The sequence below is a fragment of the Lissotriton vulgaris genome, chromosome 5 (genome assembly GCF_964263255.1).
Source record: "Lissotriton vulgaris chromosome 5, aLisVul1.2, whole genome shotgun sequence".
NCBI lineage: Eukaryota > Metazoa > Chordata > Amphibia > Caudata > Salamandridae > Lissotriton > Lissotriton vulgaris.
Genome location: NC_141693.1, coordinates 63,009,494 through 63,024,797, shown reverse-complemented (window position 1 = coordinate 63,024,797; position 15,304 = coordinate 63,009,494). Strand labels below are relative to the sequence as shown.

The following is a 15,304-nucleotide window of genomic DNA, read 5'->3' as shown; positions in this document are numbered from 1 at the left end:
TCATACGAGCAAGACGGAACTGTAGTGAAGAACAGGAATTTGAAACTTGCTTACAGGACATGCAGTCCAGGTTCTCGAATAGAGGTTACAATCCTCAAATTATTTCCAAAGCTGGCAAAAAGATCATAAAAACTAGCAGGGAATCAACTTTGGCAGCCAGACGCCCAAGAACTGATAGTAGACAACAACCGGTGAGACTTGTGACAGACTTCAATGAATTGAGTCCTGTAATACGAAAAAGTTTCCAAAAGCATTGGGGCATCCTTAGTGCTGACAGAACATTAACTGAGGCTATAGGTAATCATCCTCAAATTACCTTTCGTAAAGGGAGAAATCTCAAGAATAGACTAAGTCCAACTGTGCCCAAAGCTACAAGAACTTGTGACTGGCTGACTCAAAAGTCCAAAGGCTTTTTCAAATGCGGCATGTGCCCAATGTGCAGGTGGGCTAACCATGGAACTAAGACATTTCAGGATCACAGATCGAAACAGTATACAATCAACACAAACATTAACTGTAACACAAAGTTTACTGTATACATCATTGAATGTGCTTGTAAAAGTAGATATGTGGGAAGTACAATCAGGGCACTTAAAGAACGCATCAGAGAACATGCTAGAGCTTATGCCACTAAGGACCCAAGATATCCCATGGCCATACATATGGCCTCTTGTCCTTCGCAAGGAGAGATCAAATCATTTACCTTCTATGGCATTGATGTGATACAACCCTCAGTAAGAGGTGGAAACAGGGAACTCCGCCTTAGAAGGCAAGAAGCACTATGGATCATGCGTCTGGACTCTACCAACAGAGGCCAAAACACAGATGATGAACTACATTTCTTCTTAGGTTCGGACCATTAGGATGCTCTCATAAACAATCATTAAGTATTACTACTGTATATGAAGTTAATGTGCAGTGGTAAATGTAATGAGTAATACTATATAATTATTTTGTAGATTCAAATTCACCAAAAAATTTCCAGTTTATGTGGACATGTATAACTGAGATATATGAATAACTATGTTGAAAATGTGGAATGAATTACCATGCAAATGATGGCATCAAATATCCCCATTAGGGATTTCTATCGCTAGTATTTTCCCAAGATTTTGAGGGTAATGTTTTCTTTTCCTCCCTAGTGGGAGTTGTTCTTCAATTTTTCTGCCGATTGAAATGATAAAAAAATTGATTATTTTCCATTTTTACTATTTAGGACTTTATAGATACTCCAACCCCCCTTTATGGGTTAACCTTTCCATGGAGCTTGTTCCATGCCGGCTGCAAAGGAGATCTTAATTATCTCCGTAGGACCTTGTAGTTGGAGTAACCCTTAAATACGTCTGGGGTCTCCGCTACTCTCCACACCAAATATTTTAGAGACTATTAATACTTTTGTGATTCCACTTCTCTACAGGCGCAGAAACTCAATAATAATACACTGTATTAGTCTCTGATATATCGGACACATTTGGGTCCATACAGAACCCTAAACCACGCGGGGAAAAATTCTTCCTCTATTTTCCTTCATGTAAATTCTCATCCCCTTCTTATTTTTGTGGGTTTCTATTTTTCAGCATTTCATTTTTTGACCCGGTCCTTTTCACGTATAATTTGCGTCCCCTACTTGTGCATATTTACCTCGCTCAAAGTGGGGGATTTTTAGCATTAATGTGAGTAACTCTTCTAAATTTTGCCAACTATTATTCGAACTGAGCGTTCTAGTCGTTTTTGAAACTGCCCTATGTTAATGGGCGTGAACCGCGTGGTGTTTGTTCCCGCACTCGGAAACAGGAGCTGCACTCAGCTCAACCCACGGGCAACAAACAGGTAAGCCGTAGAAGCGATCTCTTTGGAGACCTTTGCCTCTCGCTATATGTGTCAGCAAACCACTTTACCAAATTGATATTATCCCTTCTTTGGATTTTTAGCCCGAAAATACCGACGCTGTGTAATTTTACACACTACCCCTATTGTGGCGGAACGGAAACCGATTATTTTCGGTACCGCTCTCCTTATAAAGAAACATCCCGATTAGGACCGGGACGGAATTATCACCGGTCTCCCGGTGAGTCTTTCCTTCACTACTGCTGATTATTCCCTCATGTTCTTTTTGAAACGCTTGTATTATACCGGCAATCATTATTTCTTGCTGATTATAATTTATCCTCACTCTACAGATAACGCGCCTCGATCATTTAGATCAGGTAATCAACAAACCCCCCTTTTTTTGACACTTTCTCCCTTATTTGTTCGCTTTTCCCTTGCAGCCAAGTATGTCTAGTCCATGTTTCTCAGTGCATAGAGTGTTTATTAACAGGTCTGGAATTATATCCACTGATATTGACATAGATATTTTAACACGGTTGGGACTTTTGCATATGCTTTGAATTTTCTAAAGTTTGTCGTAGCGATTGATTACAAAATTAAATATAAAGAATATGTTAACATAATTCCACTTTCATGAACCATGCAGGTCAGCATATATGTGATGAGAATTAGCATAAATATGTTTACTGGATACGAGGTGGATGTTAATATGTTATGTACCCATTCTAGGCAGAGAATACTTCTAGATAAATGCATGTTGAGATAGATTACTGTTTAGAATTTGAGTAATGGAAGACGTTTTCTACTTAATGTACATTAATTCAATTAATAACACCTGTCCCAAGTACAGCAATAAGTGGTTATTTTGAAGGCATGATGGAATGATTCTTAGACCTCGTATAGTGATATACTCAATTTTGTTAAGTCACCGCGTTACACATTTGTATGCTTAGTTTAAGCTTGAATTCTTTTCATTAATGAAATAATGTGTAGACCCCATAAAGTGAAACACTTAATCACCGCGCTACACAACTGTATGCTTATTTTAAGCTTGAAACCTTTTCACTAATGAAATAATAATGTGTAGACCGCATAAAGGATAATACTTAACCATGATAAGCCACCGCACTACACAAATTGTATGCTTATTGTAAACTTGTGACCGTTTCACTAAATATAGGAGAAACCAACCGTTTTTCAGGCCGTATGTCACTACACACAACCTATTGCACGTGCCATAAAGCTAAGATCTAATGTTAGAAATCTTTTGTGAGCAAACATAACCAAAGTCACCTTTTGTCTTTTCCCTTCCCTCTTTTTTTGGTATCCACTTCACTGGTGCCCCTACCCTCCACACATAATACATGTATGTTTTTACACTTTTCCTTTTGCCTTTTATTTTCTTTTGTTTTTTTATACATCCCTTTTAGCCCTGAAGATTCACAGCCATATGCTGTGATGAAACACGTGTAGGCTAGAGTGATAAGCACAGTGATTCTGAGAAAAGAACACTGCTGAACAATAAAACCTTTTGAAAACTTATGTCTGTTTGATCTATCCCATTGGTTTGGCCATTTGACCATTTGAAGATTGAAATTTGATTTGATACACTAAGTGTGCTCTGGATTCTTGTCCAATTACATTAGAGAGAGGTCCCTGATCCTTTTCTCTTACAGAGGTTAAGGTTTTCCTCTGCCAAGAAGCACCTAATTCCATACCACGACATCTTAATACTTACCGTGATAAGCTGAGCACCACATTTCTGAACACTTAAAAACCTGTTCACTGATTGTATAAAATGTCTTGCAATTGTGGCAATACATTTCTCTTGTACGAGAAGAAAGACTGTTCAATAAATGTTAACCCTTTATTGACAAACGCCCGTCTCTCTATTCTCTACATATCGTGAAAGTAATCTGCACTAATCTGACTGAGTGAAATACATGTCTATTGTTCACACGACCCTAGAGATTGACTCTTGATCTGAGGAGCAAAGTTGTCATGTTGCACGGTTGTTGGAAAACTGAATCCCTTCTTGTCTGTGCCAGGGAAGCTGATCACTTCCTATTCAGTCAAGAAAGTTTCCAGTGACCTCTGAGCTAGTTGGTAACAAACCCAATTAAGTTTAGCATAGTCAGTAGAGGCCTGGAAGATCCGCACTTCTACGTCGATACTACTGTTTATGTTATTCCAATGCGCAGGGCCTAGTGGGAAACTAGGAACTACACTACAGCATGTCTCAACTGCGCATATTTAAAAAACTGCGAGGGATGTAGTCCGAAGTCCGCCTTCAATGCAGCAAAGGATTTCAATGGCCCCTTAAATATTAGGCCATTGTTGGGATCCTGCCAGCTTGTTAAGTTCCGTTAGCCACCTGCAGTGCCAGAGTGGCGTCTGTCGAGTAGGCGTCTCCTCCCAACCTGTGCGCTTTGAAGCTTTATTCCACAAGAGTAGACTAATAACCGTTGCTGGGAGGAGCGACTCTCGTCGAGTGCCCCCATAGAGATAGTACAGTAAGTTTCAGAAGACAGTTTGTGTCTTTCAAGGGCATACGTTGGGTGCTCAGCTGGGGCGTGCACCAAGTCATTGATCGGGGCAATATCCTCCGCCCAATAGTAGGCCTCCAGATTTGGCAGGGAAATTCCCCCACTGTACTGGTGTCTCTGGAGAGTTGTTAAGGCTACTCTAGGCTGCTTACCCAGCCAGAGGAATACCCTCAGATCTGCGTGTATTCTGGATAGCACCGTTACTGGGAGAGGATAGTACTCGTTTTGTAGGGCATAGAGGTACTTGGGTAGGATAATCATCTTATAAATAGCTGCTCGGCCTCGGAGTGTAAGTGGGAGCTGCCTCCAGCGGTCCATATCAGTCACGGAGTTCAAGATATTGCGCTCCAAGTTACGTTGGAATGATAGTGTTCTATCTAGGGTTATATAAATTCCGAGGTATTGAAAGCCCTCCACTGTAGTCAGCAATCGTCCCGGTAGTATCCCCCAGTCTCCCTTCCCCCTGGGGTCGTAAAGTATCGACTTATGCCAATTGATTCAATACCCCGCATGTCTCGTATCGCTCCAGTTCGTGGAACAGTGCAGGCAGAGTCGTCTTAGGGCTTGTAATATATAGGAGGATATAATCCGCGTAGAGGGATATTTTCTCCTGCGCGGAATCCAACTCAGTCCTCTTAAAACCTCTGATGTCCGCATTTTGTCGAATCTTAGCGGCCAGCGCTTCAATAGTGAGTGCACAGAGGAGGGGGGACAGCGGGCATCCCTGTCGGGTTCCCCTCTGAATCTGGAATTCCCTCGACAGTCTCCCGTTAACTCTGACTCTGGCCCTGGGGCCAGTGTACAAGAGTTGTATCCATTTCTGGAATTTCGGTCCAAAGCTGAACTTCTGCAAAAGTCCCTCTAGGAAAGGCCAGTGAACAAATGCCTTCTCGGCGTCGAGGGAGAAAAACCAATGGGGCTCCTCCCTATCCTTCACCTTCTGTAGCCAGTTGTGGGAACGCCGGAGGTTCAGTCTGGTAGCCTATCAGGAAGGAATCCCGTCTGGTCCAAGTGTACAAGATCCGGTATCACTGACCTCAGCCGTTGCGCCAGGATGGTCGCCAGAAGTTTCACCTCCGTGTTAAGAAGGGAAATGGGGCGGCAGGATGCGCAATCTTCCCTCGGTTTCCCCTCTTTATGGATAGAAATAATTGTCGCCGTGGCAAGGTCGGGGGGAGGGGGGGGAGTCCCTCCTCCTGCAGGGCCCCTTCGAAGAGTCCCTTTAAGTGGCGGACCACAAGATCTGCGGTGCGTTTGAAGAACTCAGCCGGGAAGCCATTGGGCCCCGGAGTTTTGCCTGGGCGTAGTCGGGCGATTGCTTCAGAAATATCGTCTAAGGTAATTCTTTAGTGTCAAGTCTATCTGTTTCCATGCTTTAGGCATAAAGTGTGCACAATGTCAAGTAACATTAAGTGCCAGTGATGAAGCTTGTTACCATGGACCAGGGATTCTGCTGCTAGGTCCTTCTTGGCAATAACCGGACTCACAATGGTACACCATTGTCTGTGTCATTGTCTGTGATACTTGGGGCTGGTGCTCACAATCCTGATATGTGTGGCTGTTACTATCAATACTAATGTATGACTGGTACGTATAGTCTGGGCAAGTGTGACAGGCACTGTAGTGACTCTTTTTCTGTAATTAAGACCACACTCGACAAATCTTCACTTATTTCTTGCTCTCTCATCCCTACAGGTGAAACTTCAAGAGTGGCGGCTTGTCCTGAAGAAACAGGAGCGATATTTTCTGGAGTCTAAAGTCAAGGAAGAGGAACAATATAAAACCATGAGGGTGAGTGGCTGCAGTGAGTGCTGTGTCTCTGTATATGTCTGTGCCAATGTCTTTGTGTGGCCTCTTCAAGTTCAAGACACACAGAGGCTGACTAGTCACCCTACAGACTGGTCATGGTCCCCACCAGATAAATATACTGACCGGAGTCATTGCACCTGGATATTGGGGCTGAAATCGGACAAGGGCGCGTCCTAAAAAAACATAAAATCTAGTATTACTCTTCTGACCTTAAGGTAGTACTTGCATACTCACATGTGCATGGTGTGTGTTAGAGTATGTGTGCAGTGGTGTGGCAATATCTGGCTGTGAGTATGTGAGCATGTTCACGCTTAGGTGTACGTGTCTAAGTATGTGTTCATGTATGGATGGTCCTGGAGTTATCTTTGGGAGTACATGCATGTTTGCGCGTCCCTATATCTGTCTGTTTATTCTGCATGGACTACTGCACGTGTGTGTGTCTCCATATTCATATATACATTTTGAGCCACAGAGTATACAAATACATGTCCTTATCTTTATGCATGCGTGTTTGAGGGTTGTGTTTGCTTTAGTCTAGATTTATTGGCTGTGAGTTTGTACCTACATATGTGTATGCTTGCCTATGGGCTTGTATATCACAAGGTCTGGTGGCATTTGTGAGTGTGCAAATACATGTGTGCATAAGTCTGGAGGTATACATCCGTGAGATTTTATATGCATCTGTGTGTGAGTATATATGTATGGATGTGTGTCTATGCATGCATGGACTGACGATATCCATCTGTGAGTTTGTACAAGGTTTGTGTGTGAGTCTGCAAATTAATGTGTGTGTCTGTATAAGTGTGTACCTCTGTGGGTATGTGTATGCATGGATCTGGCGTTACCTATCCATCCATCAGACTGAGCAAGCCTGGTGTAAGACCCTTCCTAAACCAAGGGTTTAGCGATGTAATCCTGCTACAGTGTTGTATATACATCATCAAACTACAGAAAATCCAACAGAGTTCATCTAAGTGATAAAGCGAGCATGGAAGCTCCAACATTGTGTAGATGAGTTTTAGCCTAAGAATAGTTAATCTAAACCAAATGCCCTCCAATCTTAGCACGTTTCGGGAAATGTACATTCCCTTCTTCAGGACATATGCATTTCCAATTCTAGAGATTACATGGGCACAGCTGAGAATCAGCCACTGACCTTGGGCATTCTCTGTTCTGCTCAAGCCTCGTTGCAAGGTTTCCCTGGAACAGTCTCATTAATCATCAATAACTAGTGCACTTTTTTTTGTTTTAATATTATTTATTGATTTTTCAGAGGTTTGTACATAGATCCTGGACAATAGTGAGTTTACATAATATCTTTCATAGAGGTATATATAGAACACTAGCAGCCCGCCCCAGCGTTGCCTGGGGTAGAAGTGGACTGGGGGCTGCATTTCAGGTTTGCGTGCTCTCCCGCCCAGGCCCCCGCCCGCCACGACATTGTCTGTGTCCCGGACAATGTTGTGGCGGGCGGGGGCCGGGGCGGGAGAGCACGCAAACCTGAAATGCTGGCTTCCCTCACCCCCGCCTGCCCTGACATTCCCCAGCAGCCCGTGCCCAGCCCGCCCGCCCCGACCCTGGCTGCCCCGGATTCTTACCTTGCCTCAGCTGCTCACACCGCTGGTCCATATTTCTCTGCTCCGCCGCTCTGCCACTCACCACCTGTCCGCCGCCGATCCTCCCCGCGCCATATCCGCCTCTCCGCTCCGCCGCTGGCCTCACTTCACCGCTCCTCCCCTGCGCGCCATGTCCGCCGCTCCTGGGACGCTGCTCCTCCCCTGCTCCTGACGTGACGACGCACAGTCGCTGCCGGCGCTACTTTGGGGGAACTACTTTTTGTAAAAATGTAACTTTTTATATAACGTTTATTTTTAAAATTTTGAAAGCCTATGACCATCTACACACCCTGCCGATTTCAACGGTGTATCGGGTGTGTAGATTGGCGCTTTGTTTCCCGGGTTTACCTTGCCTAAAGGTGTAAGTTCTCTCTTTATAATAGTAGTATAGATTGATGGGGTACAAGGATATAATAACAGCATTACACATCCTATAGAATTGTGGTTCATAGTCAATGTCCCAGCGGGAACTCAAGATCATATTAATTGTGCAAATATATCACCATAAGTTTTGGTAACATTAACAAAAACAACAATCTGTAATTTACCATTCATATTTGATGATTATCTATCTCGTGCGCGGGTCTGATTATGATCAGGTGTGTATGCGTACTTAGCGACATGAGGTTTAGGTTATGTCTGCAGTGTATGCGCCACAGTGTGCGACCTCATGAGTTGGGCCTGGAGATTCCTGTTACCACACGTGCTGCACATCCACCGTACATACATGTACTGGGCATGCGCACGGAAGGTTAGTGCAAGGGTCTGGGGCTCACACCAAAGCAGCACAGTAGACTGCACTCTCACCGGACACAGGAAAGAGGTCTGGTCATAACTAATGTTCCACAAAACTGGGTACGCTGCCTCCACCACTTTAAGTGGTTAACTCAGGACACAGGAAGTAGTGTCATCTCGGTTATGAGGGCACGCTTGGCACGCCTTTGCAGGTCACCAAACAGGTACTGTTCTGGGCTTCAGGGAGCTATAACATTACAGTTTTGCACAACACAGTCCTTATTAGCACTGGCAATACAAGGACACAAACCTCTACCAAGGAGTGAGCTAAGAGGTGCAACCTTCTGCCAGGACTAGTGACACAATACAAGAGCACACCACTACCAGGACTGGTGTCACATCCGGAGAGCACAACCTTCTACCTGTGTACTAGTGACACATACAGTAGCACAATCCCCTACCAGTAGTGGAGACATACCGGACTCCACAAAATGTCTGACTCCAGTCATTTGTGGTGATGCAAGAGAAACACACCGCTCTCCACTGCTGAACCCCTCCTATTCCTACTGGGACGAGGCGTGCCTCACCTGATAAAACACAGGCTCCTGCTCTAAGCCACAGTGTGACATACCTCACCTGATAACACACATGCTCCGGCTCTAAGCCGCAGTGTGACATACCTCACCTGATAATTCACAGGCTCCTGCTCTAAGCCACCGTGTGACATACCTCACTTGATAATTCACAGGCTCCTGCTCTAAGCCACAGTGTGACATACCTCATCTGATAACACACAGGCTCCTGCTCTAAGCCACAGTGTGACATACCTCACCTGATAAAACACAGGCTCCTGCTCTAAGCCACAGTGTGACATACCTCACCTGATAACACACGGGCTCCTGATCTAAGCTGCAGTGTGGCATGCCTCACCTGATAACACACAGGCTCCTGCTCTAAGCCACAGTGCGGCATACATCACCTGATAACACACAGGCTCCTGCTCTAAGCCACAGTGTGACATACCTCACCTGATAACACACAGGCTCCTGCTCTAAGCCACAGTGTGACATACCTCACCTGATAACACATAGGCTCCTGCTCTAAGCCACAGTGTGACATACCTCACCTGATAACACACAGGCTCCTGCTCTAAGCCACAGTGTGACATTCCTCACTGATAACACACAGGCTCCTGCTCTAAGCCACAACGTGACATACCTCACCTGATAACACACAGGCTCCTGTTCTAAGCTGCAGTGTGACATACCTCACCTGATAACACACAGGCTCCTGCTCTAAGCCACATTGTGACATACCTCACCTGATAACACACAGGCTCCGGCTCTAAGCCACAGTGTGACATACCTCACCTGATAACACACAGGCTCCTGCTCTAAGCCACAGTTTGACATACCTCACCTGATAACACACAGGCTCCTGCTCTAAGCCACAGTGTGACATACCTCACCTGATAACACACAGGCTCCTGCTCTAAGCCACAGTGTGACATACCTCACCTGATAACACACAGGCTCCTGCTCTAAGCCACAGTGTGACAGACCTCACCTGATAACACACAGGCTCCTGCTCTAAGCCACAGTGTGACGTACCTCTCCTGATAACACACAGGCTCCTGCTCTAAGCCACAGTGTGACATACCTCATCTGATAACACACAGGCTCCTGCTCCAAGCTACAGTGTGACATACCTCACCTGATAACACACAGGCTCCTGCTCCAAGCTACAGTGTGACATACCTCACCTGATAACACACAGGCTCCTGCTCTAAGCTACAGTGTGACGTACCTCACCTGATAACACACAGGCTCCTGCTCTAAGCTACAGTGTGACGTACCTCACCTGATAACACACAGGCTCCTGCTCTAAGCCACAGTGTGACATACCTCATCTGATAACACACAGGCTCCTGCTCTAAGCCACAGTGTGACACACCTCACCTGATAACACACAGGCTCCTGCTCTAAGCCACAGTGTGACATACCTCATCTGATAACACACAGGCTCCTGCTCTAAGCCACAGTGTGACATACCTCATCTGATAACACACAGGCTCCTGCTCTAAGCCACAGTGTGACATACCTCATCTGAAAACACACAGGCTCCTGCTCTAAGCCACAGTGTGACATACCTCACCTGATAACACACAGGCTCCTGCTCTAAGCCAGAGTGTGACATACCTCGCCTGATAACACACAGGCTCCTGCTCTAAGCCACAGTGTGACATACTGCACCTGATAACACACAGGCTCCTGCTCTAGGCCACGGTGTTAGGGGTGGGCGGAAAATCCGTTCCGCTCGCGGATTTTGCGGATTTTCGGGAAATCCGCAATCCGCGAGATTTGCGAATCTCCCGCAAAATCCGCAAATCCGCGAGCAGCGGATTTTGCTCGCACTGCTCGCACTGTTCGCGTGAGTTCGCGCCCCGCGAATAAGTGCAAAATTGCAGAAATACGATCTTAGCAAAACTGAAAGTAACTACTTACCAGGTTCAAAAGTTCAGGCTCATCATTAGTAGCCATTTCCTGTAGTGCTTCCTGAGGGGCCCCTCCAGAGTTCAGTTGCCAGTTGAAACTATTATGTGACCCTGCTCTGAACCTCAGAATAGTTACACATATGCCACAAAGGTCCTGAATTACAGCTAAGGGAGACAAGCAGGAGCCAGGCTGGAAGTTAAAATCCATTAATCAGCCCCTAATTCATTATTGTCAGTTGGGGCAGGGCAGGTGTTGTAACTAATTTTGCAACAATGAAAGCACTTAGCAAGTGCAAAAGATCACTAATCAGGGCGCACTAAGGAAGCAGGTGCCAGCTAAAAAAATATTCTGTGACACATTAATCAGCCCCAAATTAATTCAGGTCACTTGAGGCAGGGAAGGTGTGCTTTGCTTTGCCGAAAATAATGTACACTGGACAACCAGAGGGTGTGGTGATGAAACAGAGGGTGGCATGGGTGGGCCAGAGGGTGGCATGAGTAGTCAGAGAGTGGCAGTGGTGACAGAGAGTGGCAGTGATGAAGAAGAGTGTCCCAAACAGGCTGGACACGTAGAAACAACAAGTTCGCGAAACTTGCGACCCGACAGGTAAGTTCGCAATTTGCGAAAGTGTACAAAACCCTCGCGAACTGGCAGAAACACGGGCGAACACAAAAAAAAAAAAAATCCGCAAATTCGCGGGAATTCGCGGATTTTGCGGATTGCGAATCCGCAAATCCGCAAAATTCGCGAACGCGAGATCCGCAAAATTCGCTCATGCCTACACGGTGTGACATACCTCACCTGATAACACACAGGCTCCTGTTGTGAGCCACAGTGTGACATACCTCACCTGATAACACACAGGCTCCTGCTCTAAGGTACAGTGAGACATACCTCACCTGATAACACACAGGCTCCTGATCTAAGTCACAGTGTGACATACCTCACCTGATAACACACATGCTCCTGCTCTAAGCCACAGTGTGACATACCTCACCTGATAACACACAGGCTCCTGCTCTAAGCCATAGTGTGACATACCTCACCTGATAACACACAGGCTCCTGCTCTAAGCCACAGTGTGACATACCTCACCTGATAACACACAGGCTCCTGCTCTAAGCCACAGTGTGACATACCTCACCTGATAACACACAGGCTCCTGCTCTAAGCTACAGTGTGACATACCTCACCTGATAACACACAGGCTCCTGCTCTAAGCTACAGTGTGACGAACCCCACCTGATAACACACAGGCTCCTGCTCTAAGCCAGAGTGTGACATACCTCACCTGATAACACACAGGCTCCTGCTCTAAGCCACAGTGTGACATACCTCACCTGATAACACACAGCCTCTTATCTTAGGATAGGAAAGGATGTTTATCCAATCTCCTCACTCATCTTTTACAGAAATGCCTGAATTACCTTCAGAAACATTGATTTGTCTGGTAATTTTGCATTTTGTAACAAAATGCTCATACATTATTAATGATTTTGAACATAAAATTCCCATATCAATGATTCTCCTTCAAACTGAATGAGGGCCATTGTAGGACACCCCCTCAGCGCCCCCTTCTGGGCAAACACATCTATTGTGCTGGCAGGACAGGGGCAGCCTGCACTCCCCAAATCTTATGTCTTCCATCCAAATGGGCTGAAACTTCCTGGCACACCTTTTACATCATCTTTTGACTTCAGCCCGTGTCTGGGTCTTTGTGTGTCTCTGCCTGCAGTGGGTTCTCTTCCTTGCATTCGCTCTATGGATCGAGCGTCTCTGCCTGCGGTGGGTCCTCTTCCTTGCACTCGCTCCATGGATCGAGCGTCCCTGCCTGCAGTGGGTTCTCTTCCTTGCACTCGCTCCATGGATCGAGCATCCCTGCCTGCAGTGGGTTCTCTTCCTTGCACTCGCTCCATTGATCGAGCATCCCTGCATGCAGTGGGTTCTCTTCCTTGCACTCGCTCCATGGATCGAGCGTCCCTGCCTGCAGTCGGTTCTCTTCCTTGCACTCGCTCCATTGATCGAGCATCCCTGCCTGTTGTGGGTTCTCTTCTTGCCCTCACTCCATGGATCGAGCGTCCCTGCTTGCAGTGGGTTCTCTTCCTTGCACTCGCTCCATGGATCGGGCGTTTCTGCCTGCAGTGGATTCTCTTCCTTGCACTCGCTCCATGGATCAAGCGTCTCTGCCTGCAGTGGGTTCGCTTCCTTGCACTCGCTCCATTGATCGAGCGTCCCTGCTTGCAGTGGGTTCTATTCCTTGCACTCGCTCCATGGATCAAGCGTCCCTGCCTGCAGTGGGTTCTCTTCCTTGCACTCGCTCCATGGATCGAGCGTCTCTGCCTGCGGTGGGTTCGCTTCCTTGCCCTCTCCATGGAACGAGCTTCTCTGCAGCTTTACGAATTCTGACCTTTCTACAGTTCATGAGGTGCCTCAGGGAAGGGGGAGGGCAGGAATGTTAGAAGGACAGAAGATGGTAGAAGGAAAGGTATTAAGAGATTGCAGTTCAGAAATTAGGAAAAGCACATTAGTTGTCTGATTTTTGAAGGATCTATCAACCCCACCACCTTCCTCCTGAACTCCAACTCTAAAGATGGCTTGTAGAAAGCTTTTTAATATTTAAACAGCTTTTCTTTGCTTCTGACAGAACAAGCTAAGAACTGAGAAAAATAAAATTGAATCAGAGTTTGAAAAGCTGCGGCAGCTTCTGAAAGAAAATGAGCAAATACTGCACAGAAGACTGGAGGAAATGGAGAAGAAAATGACAATGATAGAAAATGCAAATATCACCAAACTGTCCAATCAAATCACCTCTCTCAAGGCCCTGATAACAGAGATAGAAAAGAAGTGTGAGGCGCCGGCGTGGGAACTCCTGCAGGTGAGATACTGTTTGGGAAATAAAACAGAAGAAGGAAGTGACATATTCATGTTTTGTGTGCATTTTTAAATGTATGAGTGGAACACGTATGAACTCCTGGCTGGGTCAATGCACAGCGATCCCACGCACTCTGAGAGCCGCACACAATATACAGACATGGATAATTTACATTGTCCCACTTGATGCTTTGAGCCCAACTCAATGTACAAACTGTGAAATGTACAGTGACCATTTACAGTGTGATATACAAGTTAATAACCCATCTATATACAAAATATTTATGCATTTTATCTATTAGGGTGAATGCATTACACCAATCAATTGACCTGACAGTAAATAATATATGAAGACCAAGGAGCAAAATGTGTTAAAAGTTCAATAGAAATGGAAAGCTTAATGAGAGACAACACCTGAGAGAATTGGGAAATAAATCAAATTTCTCCTTTTCTAAGAAATTGGAAAACATTTCTCTTCTAATGCGGTTACTTTTCTCCTGATGTAGGTGGTCACCAAAGCTCTTGTTTGGATGAACAGCTATATAACTAGGAATCTGCTCCCTGTTTTTTTTGTCACCCCAGATAAAGATAGAGATTGCCACAGAAAACTCTTTCGTTTGAAGACTAGTGACAATTTAATATGACGGGTAACCCTTGGTTATATTAAAGAGTGTGCAAAATGAATGTCCGCAAATTGCTGCCTAGCGGCAAAAGAAATGTGATTTATGACTGTATTATCTTGACACCCTGAACGGCAACCAAATTCCTCACCAATATGGTTTAGGGTGGGATTAGAGGTATAAATCTCCTTATTGTGGTCATGCGCTGTCACTTTAACAGTGATGCTCTGCTCAGATAGGTTGATTAGTGTACAGCCAAGAAGCTTCCAGAGAAGTAGCTCCATGTAAAGGGCACTAGATGATGGTGACAGAGAACATACAGGACATCCCTCCCAGCGTGACAGAGAGCATCCCTCCCTGGGTGACAGAGAGCATCCCTCCGAGGGTGACAGAGAGCATCCCCCTGAGGGTGACAGAGAGCATCCCTCCCAGGGTGACAGAGAGCATCCCTCCCAGGGTGACAGAGAGGATCCCTCCCAGGGTGACAGAGAGCATCCCTCCATATCAGCCCCTTCAATCCACCAGCTCACCCCATGTTGGGATGAATGAATCCAGTAACTGGCCGAAGCTTCACACAAGCAGATGCTTTAAATGTTCTACATTCTGTCCATCAACTGTGGTTTTTGCAATTTTAACCCCGAGTGGGATGGGTATGCTCAGACGTGAGTCCCAGGCTCTCCACATCACTGGAGTCAAGCTATCCAGGCTGAAGAAGGCTGATAGCCTGAAACCGGTCCTTGGATGCTTGATTCCGGTCTAGGAAAGACATCGCTTGGTAGTTC

General features: G+C 45.7%; 1 protein-coding gene across 1 annotated transcript in view; it reads left to right on the top strand.

The window, feature by feature from the left end:
- The window catches only part of LOC147710171 (E3 ubiquitin-protein ligase TRIM11-like), a 118,386-nt gene that overhangs the window by 65,886 nt on the left and 37,196 nt on the right, over positions 1-15,304 (top strand). Inside the window, exons 2-3 of the mRNA XM_086920862.1 lie at positions 6,072-6,167; positions 13,676-13,906. Coding sequence (XP_086776988.1) covers positions 6,072-6,167; positions 13,676-13,906 — 327 coding nt within the window. The remainder of the gene's footprint in view (positions 1-6,071; positions 6,168-13,675; positions 13,907-15,304) is intronic.